The sequence below is a fragment of the Nipponia nippon genome, unplaced genomic scaffold, assembly GCF_047370975.1.
Source record: "Nipponia nippon isolate SJK-2023a ecotype South Korea unplaced genomic scaffold, ASM4737097v1 scaffold_4, whole genome shotgun sequence".
Taxonomy (NCBI): Eukaryota; Metazoa; Chordata; class Aves; order Pelecaniformes; family Threskiornithidae; genus Nipponia; species Nipponia nippon.
In genome coordinates, this window is record NW_028262358.1 from 27,052,861 (window position 1) to 27,067,058 (window position 14,198).

Below are 14,198 nucleotides of genomic sequence, written 5' to 3' on the forward strand. Positions count from 1 at the left end.
GAGCTGTAGCGCCTTGTTCTTGCTTTTGTTTGAAAAATGAAGCATTCAAAGGGAATTTTTACTGGACTGGACTGACTGCAGCACTCTTTTGCCATAGCTAAAGGACCATGGAAGAAATCTATATAGAGCCCTTCTGCAGCAACAGACCCCACGAGGAGGTAGGAAGTCTAACACCTGCTAGTAATTAAGGCCAGAACTTAGTGGCTAATGATGTCCCATTTATAGCAGATCAACTGAAAGACGTTTCTTTTGACAACACTACAGGTTGTATGAAGACGAATTATTTATGTAGTTTGCAGGCAGTCGCACTCAAATTCATTGCTTTGGCAGCTGTTCAGTAAAATTTGCTGGAAAATCTGGTGGAGATTAGGTTTTGATGAAAAATGTCAAGGTGTTTTCCTCTAATGTGAGCAAGCATAAGCCTCTCGGGTTTGTTTTATATTGCAGATCAGCAAGATAATGATGCTTTTGCCTGAGTGGATGGCAGGTGCTGGGGAAACGGGTGTTGCTACCATCAGGTCTGCGCTGCTCTCCAGCACCACAGTTCTCCCCCGTCCTGTTCAACAACATCCACAGGCTGCCGTTAGAGGACATGGCTGCAAACGCCAGGGGCGTGCTCACGAGGCAATTCTCCATTTCTCTGTCCGACCGCAGCACTAGCACTTGAGTGCATGACAGGAAAATACTTAGAGCAAAACAGCATGTTGCAATGGGTGGGTATGTAGCTTTTCCTGACCAAGGAGAAAGCAGTGCATCACACAACTTGATGACGTTGCTTAACATACGAAACACTCTTGCCTAAGAGATGAGATGGTACAGAGCATGGCTGACTTGAATTTCTGGTTCTACTTTCTATTTTCCCTTGTCATCAAGCACATGGCTGGAAGTTCCAGGAGGCAGCCGCGAGTGGGGGTGGCTGGAAGTGAGGGAGCGATTGCCTATACACAGATATAAGAAATGTAAGGTTACAGAAGTGACAGTTCCTCTGGCTTAATACCCAGCAAGGCAGAACTTCCCCAAACTGATTTGAACGAAAGTTTTTAGGTTAATCTAAGAAAATCTCTGTTTTGATTGCTGGGATCATTATAGTAAATCGTCCAATTAACCCTCCCACAAACTGCCCTATAGTAAGTATAAACTTCTGAACGTAAATCCAGATGTCACTCCTCGGTGGCTTATCCCGGAGGAGGTGCGCTGGCGAAGCCCGGGGCCTGGCACCGGCACCCCCCGCTGCCCCCGGCCGAAAGCTGCGGTCAGCAGCCCATCGCCCCCCGCTCCTGCTGGCAGCCCCCTCACAAGCCGCGCCGCCGCGCCAGCAGCAGCGGGCGGGACGGGCCGCGGGAGCCGCAGCCGGCGGCGGGTCGGGGCTGCCCGCCGGCGGGGGCCGGGGCCGGGGCCGGGGCCGGGGCCGTCCCGCCCGCAGGGGAAGCGGCGGCTGCCAGGGCGGGCGGAGTCGGAAGCACGACAGCACGGGGCGCTGGGGCGGTGCTGCCGGCGGCGGCGGGAGGAGCTCGGCACAAGGGGCCGTGCTGGGGTCGCGGCGCAGGGACGGAGCCGGGCAGCGCCGCCGCCGCCGGCCCCGCAGCAGCAGCAGCAGGAGGAGGAGGAGGAGCCGCCGGAGCCGCCTCCCGCCGCCGCCGAGCGCGGGGAGCCGCGGGAGCCGCTGCCCCAGGCGGCTCATGAGCGCCGGGCTGCGGCGCCGCCGCCGCCTGCCGCCGCTCCGCGGGTGAATGAACCTGTCCCGGCCGGCGACAGCGGCTTCGCCTCGGGCTGCGGCACCGGCCTCCCCCCGCGCAAAATGGACGGTTTCGCCGGGAGTTTGGGTGAGCGGCGGGAAGCGTGAGGGAGGGAGAGGGCGGGACGGGACGGGGCAAGCGTGCCGGCAGCCGCCCGCCCTGCCGCGGCGGCGCGGGGCCGGGGGTGCGCTCCTGCGGCCGGCGGGGGGGCGGCCCCGCCGCCTGGGGCCGGGGCCGGGCTGCGCGGGGCCGGGCGGGCGGCGAGGACCGGCCCGGCGGTGGGGGGTGCGGGGGCTGCCCTGCGCGGCGGCGGCCGGGGGCGCCGCGGTGCCGGGCGGGCCGGGCCGTGCCGTGCCGCGCCGCGGCGGGCGGGGAGGGAGGGGAGGGGAGGGGATGCCAGCGCGAAATCTGGTCAGCTTCAAACCATCTGTTGCGAGAGCTCCGGCTGCACTTGCCTCCTTTGTTCTTTCCTCGCCGCGGGCTTGCGCTTCCCCAGAGTTAGTTGCGTGGGTTTGGGCTGGTTTTTGGTGTTTGTTTGTTTTTTGCGTTTTTTTTTTTTTTAATATTTTGTTTTTCGTCCCTCCCTTTTGCTCCGGGGGTGGGAGGGACCCCGGCCGGCCGGGCGCAGCGGGCCCGGGTGTCGCGGCGGGAGCCCCGGGAGCGCCTCTGCCGCCGGGCGCCCCGCTGCCCCGGGGAGGCGGGGGCCAAGCGCCCCCCGGGGCCCGGCCGCGGTGCGGGCTCGCGCGCCTCGGGAGCTGGGAGCGGTGGCAGCCGCCGCGGGGACGTCGCAGGTGGCGGCGGCGGAGTCGGTGCCTTCCCGGTGGCCGCGCATCCCTCCCTGTGCCCGAGGAGTCCTGGCTCCCTCAGCGTCAGGTTCCTCTGCCCGCAGCTGTGCTGGGCTCGAAAATATTTACCGCTTGTTTATCCAGATATTCCCAGAAAACTGACAGGCTGCGTTCTCTCCAGTGTTGATAAGGCTGTGGCAAGTTGTCATCTCTTTCTTTAAGAAAAAATACTTCACCAGCCCACTTTCTGCATGATTTGGGGGACAGAGTGCATGTAGTATGAAGTCGTCCTGATTAAAAGTGTGGACTGAAAATGTATCCAAACGTAAGCATTATAAAGCGCGTATGTTCCTATGTATTTTCTGCAAATTATAAGGGTAAGGTAGGTCTGACGATTCACTTCGCGGTGAAATTACGTGTGGTGCCTACCTGCCGCTCTCTTCGTACGCCTCCTGTTCGCTTTCAGCGCTGCTGCATTTATTGCAGGCATTTCGAGATCGACCTCGCTCCATCTTTGGCAGAAGAATAAATCTGTGCCTCTAAAAATTAGATTAATTTATTTTTACAGCACTCCTGTGAAATCTGTAATAATAGTGAATAGTTCTCAATTTTCTGGAAAAATTGACTCATTTAAATACTTCTGAGTGTGATCCTAACCCTTCAGGTTTTTGAAATGTCAACTCCAGCATTTTGGGCACCCGTCCAAACCAAACTGGTGCACCATAATTAACAGTACACTTTGGTAGTTTGGCGCTCTGCCTGATGTACTCTCCTTGCTCAAGTAACTTCCGTGGTCATTTTATATCTGACAATCAAAAAGCGACACACGGAGGAATTGTACGGGTTCTGTTCCCAGTTTTCAGAGGGAAGATTGTGCCTGTGGGTGACATATGCAGATGTGTCGCGGTTAATATTTATGAACCTCTTTACCCAGTAGTGGAACTGATCACCATCTCAAAGGGCACCGATATTGCTTTTAACTCATGGAATACTGGCCCCGCTGAGGTGGATATTTAGAAATAACTGTTTTGTGGTGTAAGTGGAAAAAACCCAATTATTTTGAAATAATTTCCTGTGCGGAGGTTGCTCATGGAGCAATGGCACGGGCTGGTTGGGTGGCCCAGCACCTTGCGCTGGAGCAGGGGTCGGCTGCTCAGCGCATCCCGCTTGTCTTATTAAGGGAGGCTCCATCTGGACCTTTAATTTGTTTCACTGTTTGGTCAGGAAGGCACTGTGATTTTATTAGAATTTAATGAGGATTAAGCTCAGCTCAAGCTTTTAAACTGTATATTGTGATATTCACTGTTAGTTGGCCTTTGATTTTGCTTTTATGGCAAGCACTGATGCACAGTGGATTTCTGGACTTGGGCTGAGGAGAGGGCATTCCCAGAATCTCTAGCTTTGAAGCATGAAACTTCATGCGACTTTCTTGTTTTCTGGTTTAAATCATGCTTAGTCCTCTTCTGTATTTATAATCACTTGTTGGTTGCTCTAGCTGCTAATGAGCATGTAGTGTTCACAAAGATGTGTGAATTGTTCTGAGAGTTGTTTTTTTTAAAAACATCTCTAATGAAAATCTCATGGCTTGAATTTAATTACTTGTCTGCTAAACGTCTTTTAGGAAGGCCATAAATTAATGTAATTTAGAATAAAATGTAAAAATTAATTAAAATTATTGTTGGCGAAACTGCGCTATCTTTGTATGTGCGTGCTCAACCAGTCGAGCGAGCTTATTAGAGAGCAAGTTGTCCTTTTAATGTCTCCTGTCATTATCTGGAAGGCAAAATGTTATTACAGATTGTGCCCTCCAGCACAGGCAGAAATACCATCTTACATGTCTCTTGCAGTTGAAAATACTTTACGCAGCTGTTTTCTTTTGGCTTCCACATTGCAATTTTTATGAGAATAAACAGATGAAAGAAACCATTTTATATGTAATTTAGAAAATTGTTTTGGTTATTGGTTTAGTAAATGCTTGTGTAGCACTCTACTTAAGAGTATACAATTACTGTATAAAGTAAAAAAAAAAATCTATTATGAGTTAACTTGCACAGCTGAAATAGGTATTCATTTACTCTTTTGATAAAGCACTGAGTTATTTCACATTTACTGGGACTTCAGTACCTTTTGAATTTCACCAGTGGCAAAGTGGTTACTGAATCCCATTTATTTTCTCAAGTAGAGCGGTCACACCTTACCCTTCAGCATTTCCACCACGACGGTCCTCAGAGGGCTCAATGGATTTTGGCTATCTGCTTTTTTCAGATGCATCCCTTGAAGTGAAAGAATGTGCTTCTGAACGGGAACAAGAAGTCCGGGAGCTTGGACCGAGCGCCTGGGCTCCTGCCTTGCGCCCTTGCCGAGACGGGAGCACGGCATGGGTGTCTGGCTCTGGCTCTGGCAAGTTCTCTCGCATCTTAGGGTCCTGATCAAAACAACCCGAAGATGGCATCTTCTGGGAAAAGAAAGCGCTATTGATTCCACCAAAAGCATCGAGAGAGAAAATTCTGCCAAAAAAAAAAAAAAAAGCTCTTTGTGCTGCAGGCTACTGCCTTGCGTCTCATCCACCCTCGCACCGGTGCCTGTGAGCCCGTGGTGAACTGGTTCAGAGATGCCCATCAGAGGGCTGTAGGACTGTAGAAGGCCGACAGTTTAATTGACAATAATTTTGATTTTTACATGTCATCATGGATTATATTCATTTGCAGCCTTCCTGCTCGCCCCAGGAGTTTTGGTGGGTTTCTCCCTAAACTGGCTTGTGAGAGGAGGTGGGAGGGGAGCGGTAGGAGCCCTCAGCCGGGGGTGGGGGGACGTGGTGGCACTGTGTAGCTGACAGCTCTGAGGTTGGCTCTGCCGCATTGTGAACCTGCGGCAGCCTGGAGGGTGATGCCTTTTTTGGGCCTAAACCTTAACTTTCTGGAGCTGGTGTTTTCTCTGGTGCAGCTAATGCCCTCCTTCAGTGTCTCAGTGCTGTCTTAGTATGAAGCATTTGTCACTCTCGCTTCTCTGTGGCACCTCTTAAGCTGTTCATGTATCTTACTTTCTGTAGGGTTAACTGGCTAAGGTATGAGATCTACTACATTTAGGCTTATGAAGAGTAAGCCATGACCGGCTGCCTGGGGCTGGTGGGAGTTGTTCTTTGGTGGACAGTTTTCCATGGCTTTTAGCTGTTGCATTGTTTTCCCTTCTAAGAAAGCTTCTGCTGATTGAGCTCTGTAACAATAACTCATTGTACACAAAGATATGGAAGCATTCATCAGATTACGTTATAAAAAATGACTACAGCCGTTTCCATGTTTGTCACCAGCCTATTATAACATGGTATAAAGTATTTCAACAGGACTCTCTCCAGCGATGAGGTCTGTGGCAGAATAGTAACTCATAACAATAAATTAAGAAGTCTCAACTTCTGAATTCAAACCGTGGTTTTTGTGCAGCTGTGCAGGATGCCCTGAAGCTTAGAAGTAGTCTTTACTGAAAAATTCTCTATGATTGAAAATATTTTCACAGAGAAATTAAAATCGGTCTTCTCTTGAAGTCTCAGGCAAGCAGCATAATTTAGGATTTCTTTAAAAAAAAAAAAAAAGGAGTTGTTGAGCTTATGTGTTTTTTTTTTTTTTCAGAGAAATAGAAGGCAAAGGAGAGCTGTAATGACTAAGTAGAGACCAATGTTTTGCTCTGCTGTTGATGTTATTGGAGGGAGAGCTGGAGAAACAATATGAAAGATTCACTTTTTCATTTTATGTGGGATCTCCATATTTTTCTGTCACTGTGTATGTACTGCTACTAACTGCAGTATATGTACTAACTCCTTACTGGAGGGGTGGCATGTAGGTCAGTCCTAATTTTTTTCCCCCCATTTCTTAAACTGGGTATTGTATAGAAGTTGTTGGAAAGCGTTCCTGTTTCGTGGGTATGACGGGTCTGCATCGGGTAGCTACTGAGGCAGTGTTATGAGTATGTGCTGCTCCTCTGCATTTGAAGAGCCAACAGTGTCTGTTGAACCCGTGGCTTTGCTAAAACCCGGTACGTTGTCTTCTCTGAAGCCCCCCGTGATGCAGGTATGCTAGAGGGGTCGGCAGAGCTCGAGCAGAGAGGATCTTGTGGTCGCCGGTGCTCTGAGCCTGGGGAGCATGTGTGCATCGTGATTCATCTCTGGCTGGGTTCAGTACCGAGAAAAATGAGCGTGTGGAATGACTACAGCAAGCTGGGGTATTTGTCATTTATTTGGGCTAGAATGTGAAGTTTTACGGTTGCCTGTCTAGACTGCAAAAGTGGCTGTGGTGCTGCAACGCAATTGCTCACAGCGAGAGCGAGCTCAGCTTCACTCACGGGGCTCTCTCCGTGGGATTGCTGTGCGCTATTGTCAGCGTGCTAGTCGTCTTAAAAATAAAAACTTTGGCAGGACGTCAGTCTATCCTGCCTGAGAAGGATGGCCTTGGTTGTGCCAGGGGTGATTAAACTAAAGCAGCAAGGAAGACGGGCTGTTTGCTTTAGAAACTCAGCGGTGGCCCACCTTTTACTAAAAGGGGCTTTAGTTAATGGGCAGCGAGGAGGAACCCTTTGCTCTGTAGCCAGCTGAGAAGCAAAGGATCTTGTGTTTAAAAAACAATCCCTTTTTTGCACAGAGCAATTGGCAATATTTGGCCTGGTTGTGAGTAACACTCTCGCTTTTAAAAACAAAAAAAGAAACAGAATCCCAAACACAGGAGTCTCTATTGGAAAGACTCTCTTCTCTCTCCTTTAGAAAGGCTTTTAATGCCTGGGATGTGGAGAAGAATTTTTGGCCTCACAGTGTGTTTTCATACTCTTTAACTGAATATTTTTGGTATGGGAAGTACAGTTATCTGACAGTTTTCTCTTGTCTGAAGAGCCGACTCTGAAAGGATTTTTTTTTTTTTTTTTCCTGTGCTTTATATCATGAGGTATGTAAGAGGGGGAAAAAATGATCAAGAACAGTGCTCTTACAAGTCCTCTGAAGCATCAGTTTGTTTTGTAAGCAGCATTCTGTTGCTGATTGTGCTGTTAGTAATGTACAGGGAGATCTGTATGCCGCTCCTTTCTTCTCAGAGTAGCTCCTTCCCTTCTTGGTGTGGTTTCTATCAATTATTGAGGATTGTTTTTCCCTTCTCTCTTGAGGTCCTTGTTAAATCTAATTCTTAATGAATGCGATTTTAAGGCCAAGAATGTTGTTCGTGTTTTACCCACACATAATGTAATAGGAAGAGTGTTAGAGGGTAATTAATTTTATAGCACGTGGCATGTACGATGACAGTGCAAGTCTCTCTGCTCTTGCTGGTGTTGAGCGTTTCTAGTAGGGACGTTCTGTTCAGGAGATGAGAATCACCTAATAAACAACTTTTTGCAAGCTTCACTAACTTCCTTTTCAAGAAATCTTTCTACTCCTACTTGGGAGCTCAGGTGGAGCCACTGCTTGCCTCGTTTTTCCCCTCTGTAAATGAGTACAGGCACCAACAGTTTAAAGAGGAATTGTTAGCCTTTCTTCTTTCATCTGCTTGTTGAAATGGATGCAGAATTTTGGTTTTCTAGGGTTTTCTTTCATCGGGTGCTGAAGGATGGATACCTGGAGACACTACGCGGTGATGTGCAAGCTCTTCTGAGAGTTTTGAGTCATCTTTAGGAAACGCACGTCCGTGCACTCAGATTTGAAAAGGCTGTGTTCACGGGCAAGCTCGCAGTCTGAGCTGGTAACGCAGACAGCCAGTGGCAGTAAATGGGTGGTGCTGCTGGAGGGGTGGGCTGTGAAGCGAGACCCCAGAGACGGTAAAGGCCTGAGCTTATTGCTAAATCTTGGAACATATGAAATGTTTTTCTCTTCTGGTTTTGCTCTTTTTTTTTCTTAATGATTTTTGTTTTTCTTTTCTTCCTCCTTCCTGCTCCCCTTTACTTCTTACTTTTATTTAATATGTTTTTCTTTTTGCTCCGTGTTTTAAGTATTCATGCTACATACCATCAGTGAATATTACAATGTTATTCCTAAGCTTTCTGCCCTAAGACTTCTTACTGGGTTGGATGAACTAGTTGGTTTTTTTTTTTAATTAGTTTTTTTGATTGCTTTGCCTCTCAGTGGGTTGCCTCTTTTTCTCATCCTCAATAGTTTCAGCCTAACTTGTTTACTAAATATAGCTGTGTCTTGATGTTCTTTAACTGCTGGTTCCCCAACTACTCTGCTGACTTTTAAAAAGTGTCTGTACTGCTGTTCATTGTGAAGGACAATTTTTTTTTTTTTTTAGCAAGTGTTGGAGAATCCAGTTTCTTTGGTGATGGTCTACACTGCCTTTTTGCCCTGTCTAATGATGTGGATTGCATGGTCTTGCAGCTTTTAGGCAGGATACTCTCGAGTGCAAATCTGTCTTATTGTAGAAGTAGACTTACTCTTTGTTTTTATGTACATATTCATTAGCTTTCTGGAGCTGCTTGTACATGTGTATTGCTCTTACACATCATAAAAGTGCAATGCAAGGGGCGACAGAGGAAGCAACATGGATACGCTCTGTAAACAGTTAAGGTATATTTTGGAGAGGTACAACTACCATGGATTTCAGATACTGTATTAAATTAAAGAAAAAACAGTCACTGTTGTCTCTCGCCTGATTCTTTCTTGTTTCACTGAAATTCATCTTGTAGCTGTGAATGCAGTGCTCCAACCTGGAGCTGGTTCCCACTTCTCCTGCCAGTTTCTTTGGGCTTAAAAAAAGAAAAAGGGGAGGGGGAAGCTGAAACCAAACTGCTTTATGGTTGAATGTATTTTGGATTTGTGTAAACAGTTTTAATGCATCAAGCTAAATTGGCAGGCTTTTGTAATCCTCTGGGAAAATTGAGAGTTTGAAACCCAGTGGACAAATTAAAGTCACAAATGCTTCTAAGCCCCAGATTTGGCTCCCGAAAGGGACACTGTAAATTAGTTAGGCCTAGAAATGTGGTTTAGTTAAATTAAATGAAAATGCTTTTTCATGAGAACTTCATAATTTTGAAGACAAAAGAGTTGGATTTCTTTATTCTGAGTTGAGGACACAAAAGCAGGAAAATGACTATTAACAAGATAAATTTATATTTGCTGTCCAAACACAAGAGGTAATGATTTCACCACTTTTTATGGGTTTTAATGAAATTATGACGTAGAAATTGTTTTAAAATGTGTAATTTCAGTCAGCTGCTGAGGTAAGCAAGCACTCACAAGCGAACTGAATTAACAATCCCAAATATGCATAAAATGAATGGCAGAACTATTAGTTTGCTTACGGTTTACTGTATGGAACGTCTTTTTTCCTCTTTTGAGAACAAAAGATGAGCGTCGCTTTTATATCGGGGTTCTGACGAGCTTTGCGCCCGTCGCTGTACAAAACAGCAGCAGTAGGTGGGCTGTGGTTTGTTTCCTACTCCCTTATTCACGGTCACAAGCAGACCATGCCATTTTCTTAAGAGCTTTCCTGTTGCGTGCGTTATATGGATCTTTAGTTAATTAGACCACTAGATGTCATTGGCAAGTTCTGCTTAAGAATGGCAGAATGAAGGTGAAGGTTTTTCTTGCAGGTTCAGTTTTTGAGGATGGACGTTACCTCACCATGTTTTTTAAACTGTTATTATACATCTTGCAGTACCTCTGGCTTTTATAACTAATAGCCAAATTTTAGAGTGGCTTGGAATTGTAGACCTAATTGTTTAGGTAGGGCATGGTTGACCTAAGACCTTTCCAGGAGCAGTAGATGTTGGAAACCTGACCATGTGGAATGGAAGGAAAAGTGTTGCTGTTAAAGATTTTCTCACACATCTCTGGTTTGATGTAGCTGTGGTGAAATCATGCATTGAGTCGGAGCAGTTCCGAGATGACTGCTACACACGTACGTCTGGGCTTCTCTGGGAGAAAGGTCCGCTTCAGATGTGTTAACACGCATTACTACTGTTATGGTTTGGTGGGTTTTTTTTGGATGCAATTTGGTTGAATGGAATTTTGGGAGAGCATTCCTAAAAATGTGCTTCCCAGTGTTTTCGGAGAGAGGTGTGGAAAGGAGGAACCTTCAGCGGTAGGAACCATAAATTAAACTCTTTCAGCTGCAAGGTTCAGAGACATGGCAATACTCACATCTGCATAGTATCACTTAGCTTTTTTAAACAAGAACTATAACAAGGAGAAAATGACGACTTTGGCTATGAAATTCTGCATTGAGCTGCTATCGCCTCCTCTCCCAACATGTACTGTGCAAATGCCATCAGAAAGATCTAGCAGAAAATCAGTGGTTTGTGTGGCTGTAATGCTTGCTTTCTGGACTCTAAATGTGTCCGTTAAAGTCATGAGGCAAGGGGGACAACAATAACAAGCAGTCCAAACTTTTTGCCTTTTTGCATAGGATAAGCATAAAAGAAATTTGAGTCCCCATTGACAGGTTTGCAATAGCTGTAATAAGCACTGCTTTGAGATCCCTCTTGTTTTTACTCATGTGCGTTGGAATTGGGGTGATTGGGGGGGGGATTTCTGCATGTCTGTTCTCGAAACGCCTAACGTGGGCTGGCATTTTTCTGTGAGAATGAAATGACTTGTTGGCAGTGCTGTTCTCCAAATTTGGACTTTGTGTTGTATTTTCAATGATCTATGACCATAGTATTTTTTGAAAGGTGCTTAGAGGGGTGAAGGGTTGGTTAGCATGGAAAAGGTAGCAGTGCTTGGACTGAATCCTTGTTAGAGGAGTGAATGTATAATTAGTGTGAATATATAAGTTACTTTTGGAGGTAGATAAGGTGAAGTGCTTAGGAGCTTGATTCATTTGAGTTTATTCTTTGCACTGAAGAACCAGAGTAACAAGGCCGTTTATTTAGCCAGTGTGATATTCCTGATGGAAATGTGATTTTTTTTCTTTTTAATTTTATTTTTGAATGAAAAATGTGTTAGTCGGGGGAGATGCTGTTTCTGTCTGTTAACATTTTTATTTTAAATTGTTTTCTTTTAAATTGGCTTGATGTGCAGAAACTACTGTAACTTGGGCAAGTATTTAGCGTAAAGCTAAGAAATACCTGAAATCTTGTTCTGAGTTCGGTATGTGTATTTGTCTTCCAGGAAAAGCTTCCTGGAGGATATATGCCTTTTCTGCAGCATCCTCCCCCAGGTTGTTTTCCTTTTGTTTCTTGCCTTATACCAGAAATCTGTTGTAGCTGACGTGGCTGAGGACCCAATTCATGGCAGACTGGGTTACAGGGAATAGGAGCTGCCCAAAGATACCATGTTGTTGCAGGATTATGGTGAAATGTGGTAGGCTGAAGGTGCAGTGTGCCCAGTGGTGAATGAGGACAAATCCTGTAGGGCAGGCTAATATAGGTATTATAGGATTCCTCGTGACTTCAGGTTCTGGATAACAGCATAGTATTCTTTAGTACTACAATCAAACCTGTGTTTTCTGACTTTGGGAATCCAATGGAGCTGGGTTCTCCTGTGGGGTTTTTTTGTTGTGGTTTTTTTTTTTTTTTTTCCTCCCATAGAGAAGTATTTAGCCTTGATTTATACTTCTTGTTTCAGTTCTGTTTGATTCTAAAATGGGGAAAAAAACCCACCCAACCCTATGAACATGCATGTGTTATTGGTATTGTGAAGTTAATGGAAGCTATAGCTACGAAGTGTTTAGTGGCTCCAGAGAGAAAGAGGTGGGTGATTTGAGGGGAAAAAATACTTTAATTAAATATTTTTAGAATGGCTTTTTAAAAGTTGTTTGTTTTCCCGTTAAACATAGAGAAACTTAGAATTCAGCATAGTAATAGAAAACCGTGAACTATTCTGATTCTTGGAAAAAACTTCTTTTTTTTCTGAGCACTTGATCTGGCTTACTAGTGTTTCATTAGAAATGATGCTCCAGTATGGCGCTATTCCTGTGCTGTCTGCTGATACAGCTAACCCGAATGGTCAGGGGCAAGCATTAAATGGCTGTGTATCCATATCCACTACTGCTTGAGTGCCAGCGAGGGCACTGGAGGTCCCCTCTTCAGTTCTGGAGGTGAACATGCTCACCAAGTGGTACGGGTATGGCGGGGTGACTGGGATGCTCTGTGGATCGTAAGCCAGGGAGTGTCAGCGATGTGCCTTCTTCAGAGGCTACAGTGTCATGCAGGAACACAGGTGCAGAAATGAATCATCTCGGATGTCTTGTATGCATGGGCCAAGAGAGCTGGGAGCTGCTGTGTCAGGAGCAGTGTCCTCGTGCCGTGGTGGGTTTGGGAGGGCGCGATTGCTGACCCCCAAGTGCAGTAGGGCCTCAGGTGGTGCATCTCTGACGTCTACCCAGTGCATTAGTCAGTAATTGCATTACAAATTGATATACATTTTTATGATTTGATTTGAAAACTTTCAAAGTGCGGGGAATACAATTAATTTCTGTGCGAGATTAACATCTGGCCTCAAGCTTTTCCGTGCTAGCTCATTTAGAGGCAAAGAAAATAGATCTAAGTTTGCAATCTGCAAATTTATAATCTCTGATGTTTAGAACAACCGCAGCCAAGAACTGAAAAATAATCTAACCTTATTCATGATGTGGAAAAATATATACTAGAAGTTAGTGTTTAATGACAAATTTAATTCTAAAATAGACTTCCATTTTTCACTTTTAGATGCCAAACCTGTAGATGTTAATAGTTGTTAGTTATTTAAATTCTGTTGCAGGTGCAAGCTTTTGTTTTAAGATGCACTGTATGGAAAGTACCTATTTGCAGTTGATTAACAGTGCAAATATACCCAAGGAGTTGCTTAAAGATTTCAGTGTGATAAAAGTCTTGTTGATTATATGTGCTAGCATTGGAGAGAGGAGGTGGGAAAGATACTGATGCAGGTTAAGGGAGCTAAATAATCTGCATCAATTACTTCTTTAGAACTGTTAGGTACATACAGTGTACAGCACAGAAGGGAAAAACCCCTCCCGTCCTGGTCTTTTGAGCGTGACAATTTAATATGTTTAGGCTTAATATTTGCAGGAATCCTACCTGTAAGAGAAGGTAGCTCTTGTTATGCTGTCGCATGCCCTTCTGGGCTTGTAGGCCAAACAGCTTTGTCACTGTGGGTCTTGCGATTATTTGGGGTGTGTTGTGGACAATTAGTCTTGGAGATAACTTGACGTATGGTTCTCCTTTTCACTCTGTTGCTGTTGAAGTAGAGAAATAGGATCCTGTGCTTTGCTGCGTCAGTAAACATCCTACTAAAAGTTTTATTTTAAAAATATTTCCAACCTAAATCCTAACCTGTTTGGCTTTTTTGTTTCTTTTTCTGTGCCAGGCCAGCAATGCTTTCTATGATATCAACATGCTAGTTGTTGCTTACCTCATTTTGTGCGCCCTTTCGCAGTAAAACTGCTGACCCTTTCCTAAAATGAGAGCTCAGAGCTGTGGTCCAGGTGGCTGTGTGCCTTGGTGGGAACCTGAATTCCAGCCCTGAGAGAGGCAGGGCGCAGGCTGGCTCAAATTCGTAGAGGCTGCTGCGATCCCTCTTCTGCGCTGGAACCCACGAAAGGCACTTTGCGAACTTTTAAGGAGTGTTTTAATGCTGGCTGGAAGAATGAAAGGTACATGCAGGGTCTGTTCTGCGTAGATGTATTACCAAAGTAACTTTGGTGCAAAGGTATTCAAGCTGTGGGCATCAGGTTGGCAGTTGTCATCAATCTCTGATCTCGGTGTACTGCAGAAT

The 14,198-nt window shown here is 45.6% G+C and overlaps 1 protein-coding gene across 1 annotated transcript in view; it reads left to right on the forward strand.

Annotated features, from left to right (window-relative positions):
* Nucleotides 1-1,532: 1,532 nt before the first annotated feature.
* EML4 (EMAP like 4) overlaps nt 1,533-14,198 on the forward strand; it is a 167,695-nt gene continuing 155,029 nt past the window's right edge. Inside the window, exon 1 of the mRNA XM_087774918.1 lies at nt 1,533-1,823. Coding sequence (XP_087631044.1) covers nt 1,799-1,823 — 25 coding nt within the window. The 5' untranslated portion in view covers nt 1,533-1,798. The remainder of the gene's footprint in view (nt 1,824-14,198) is intronic.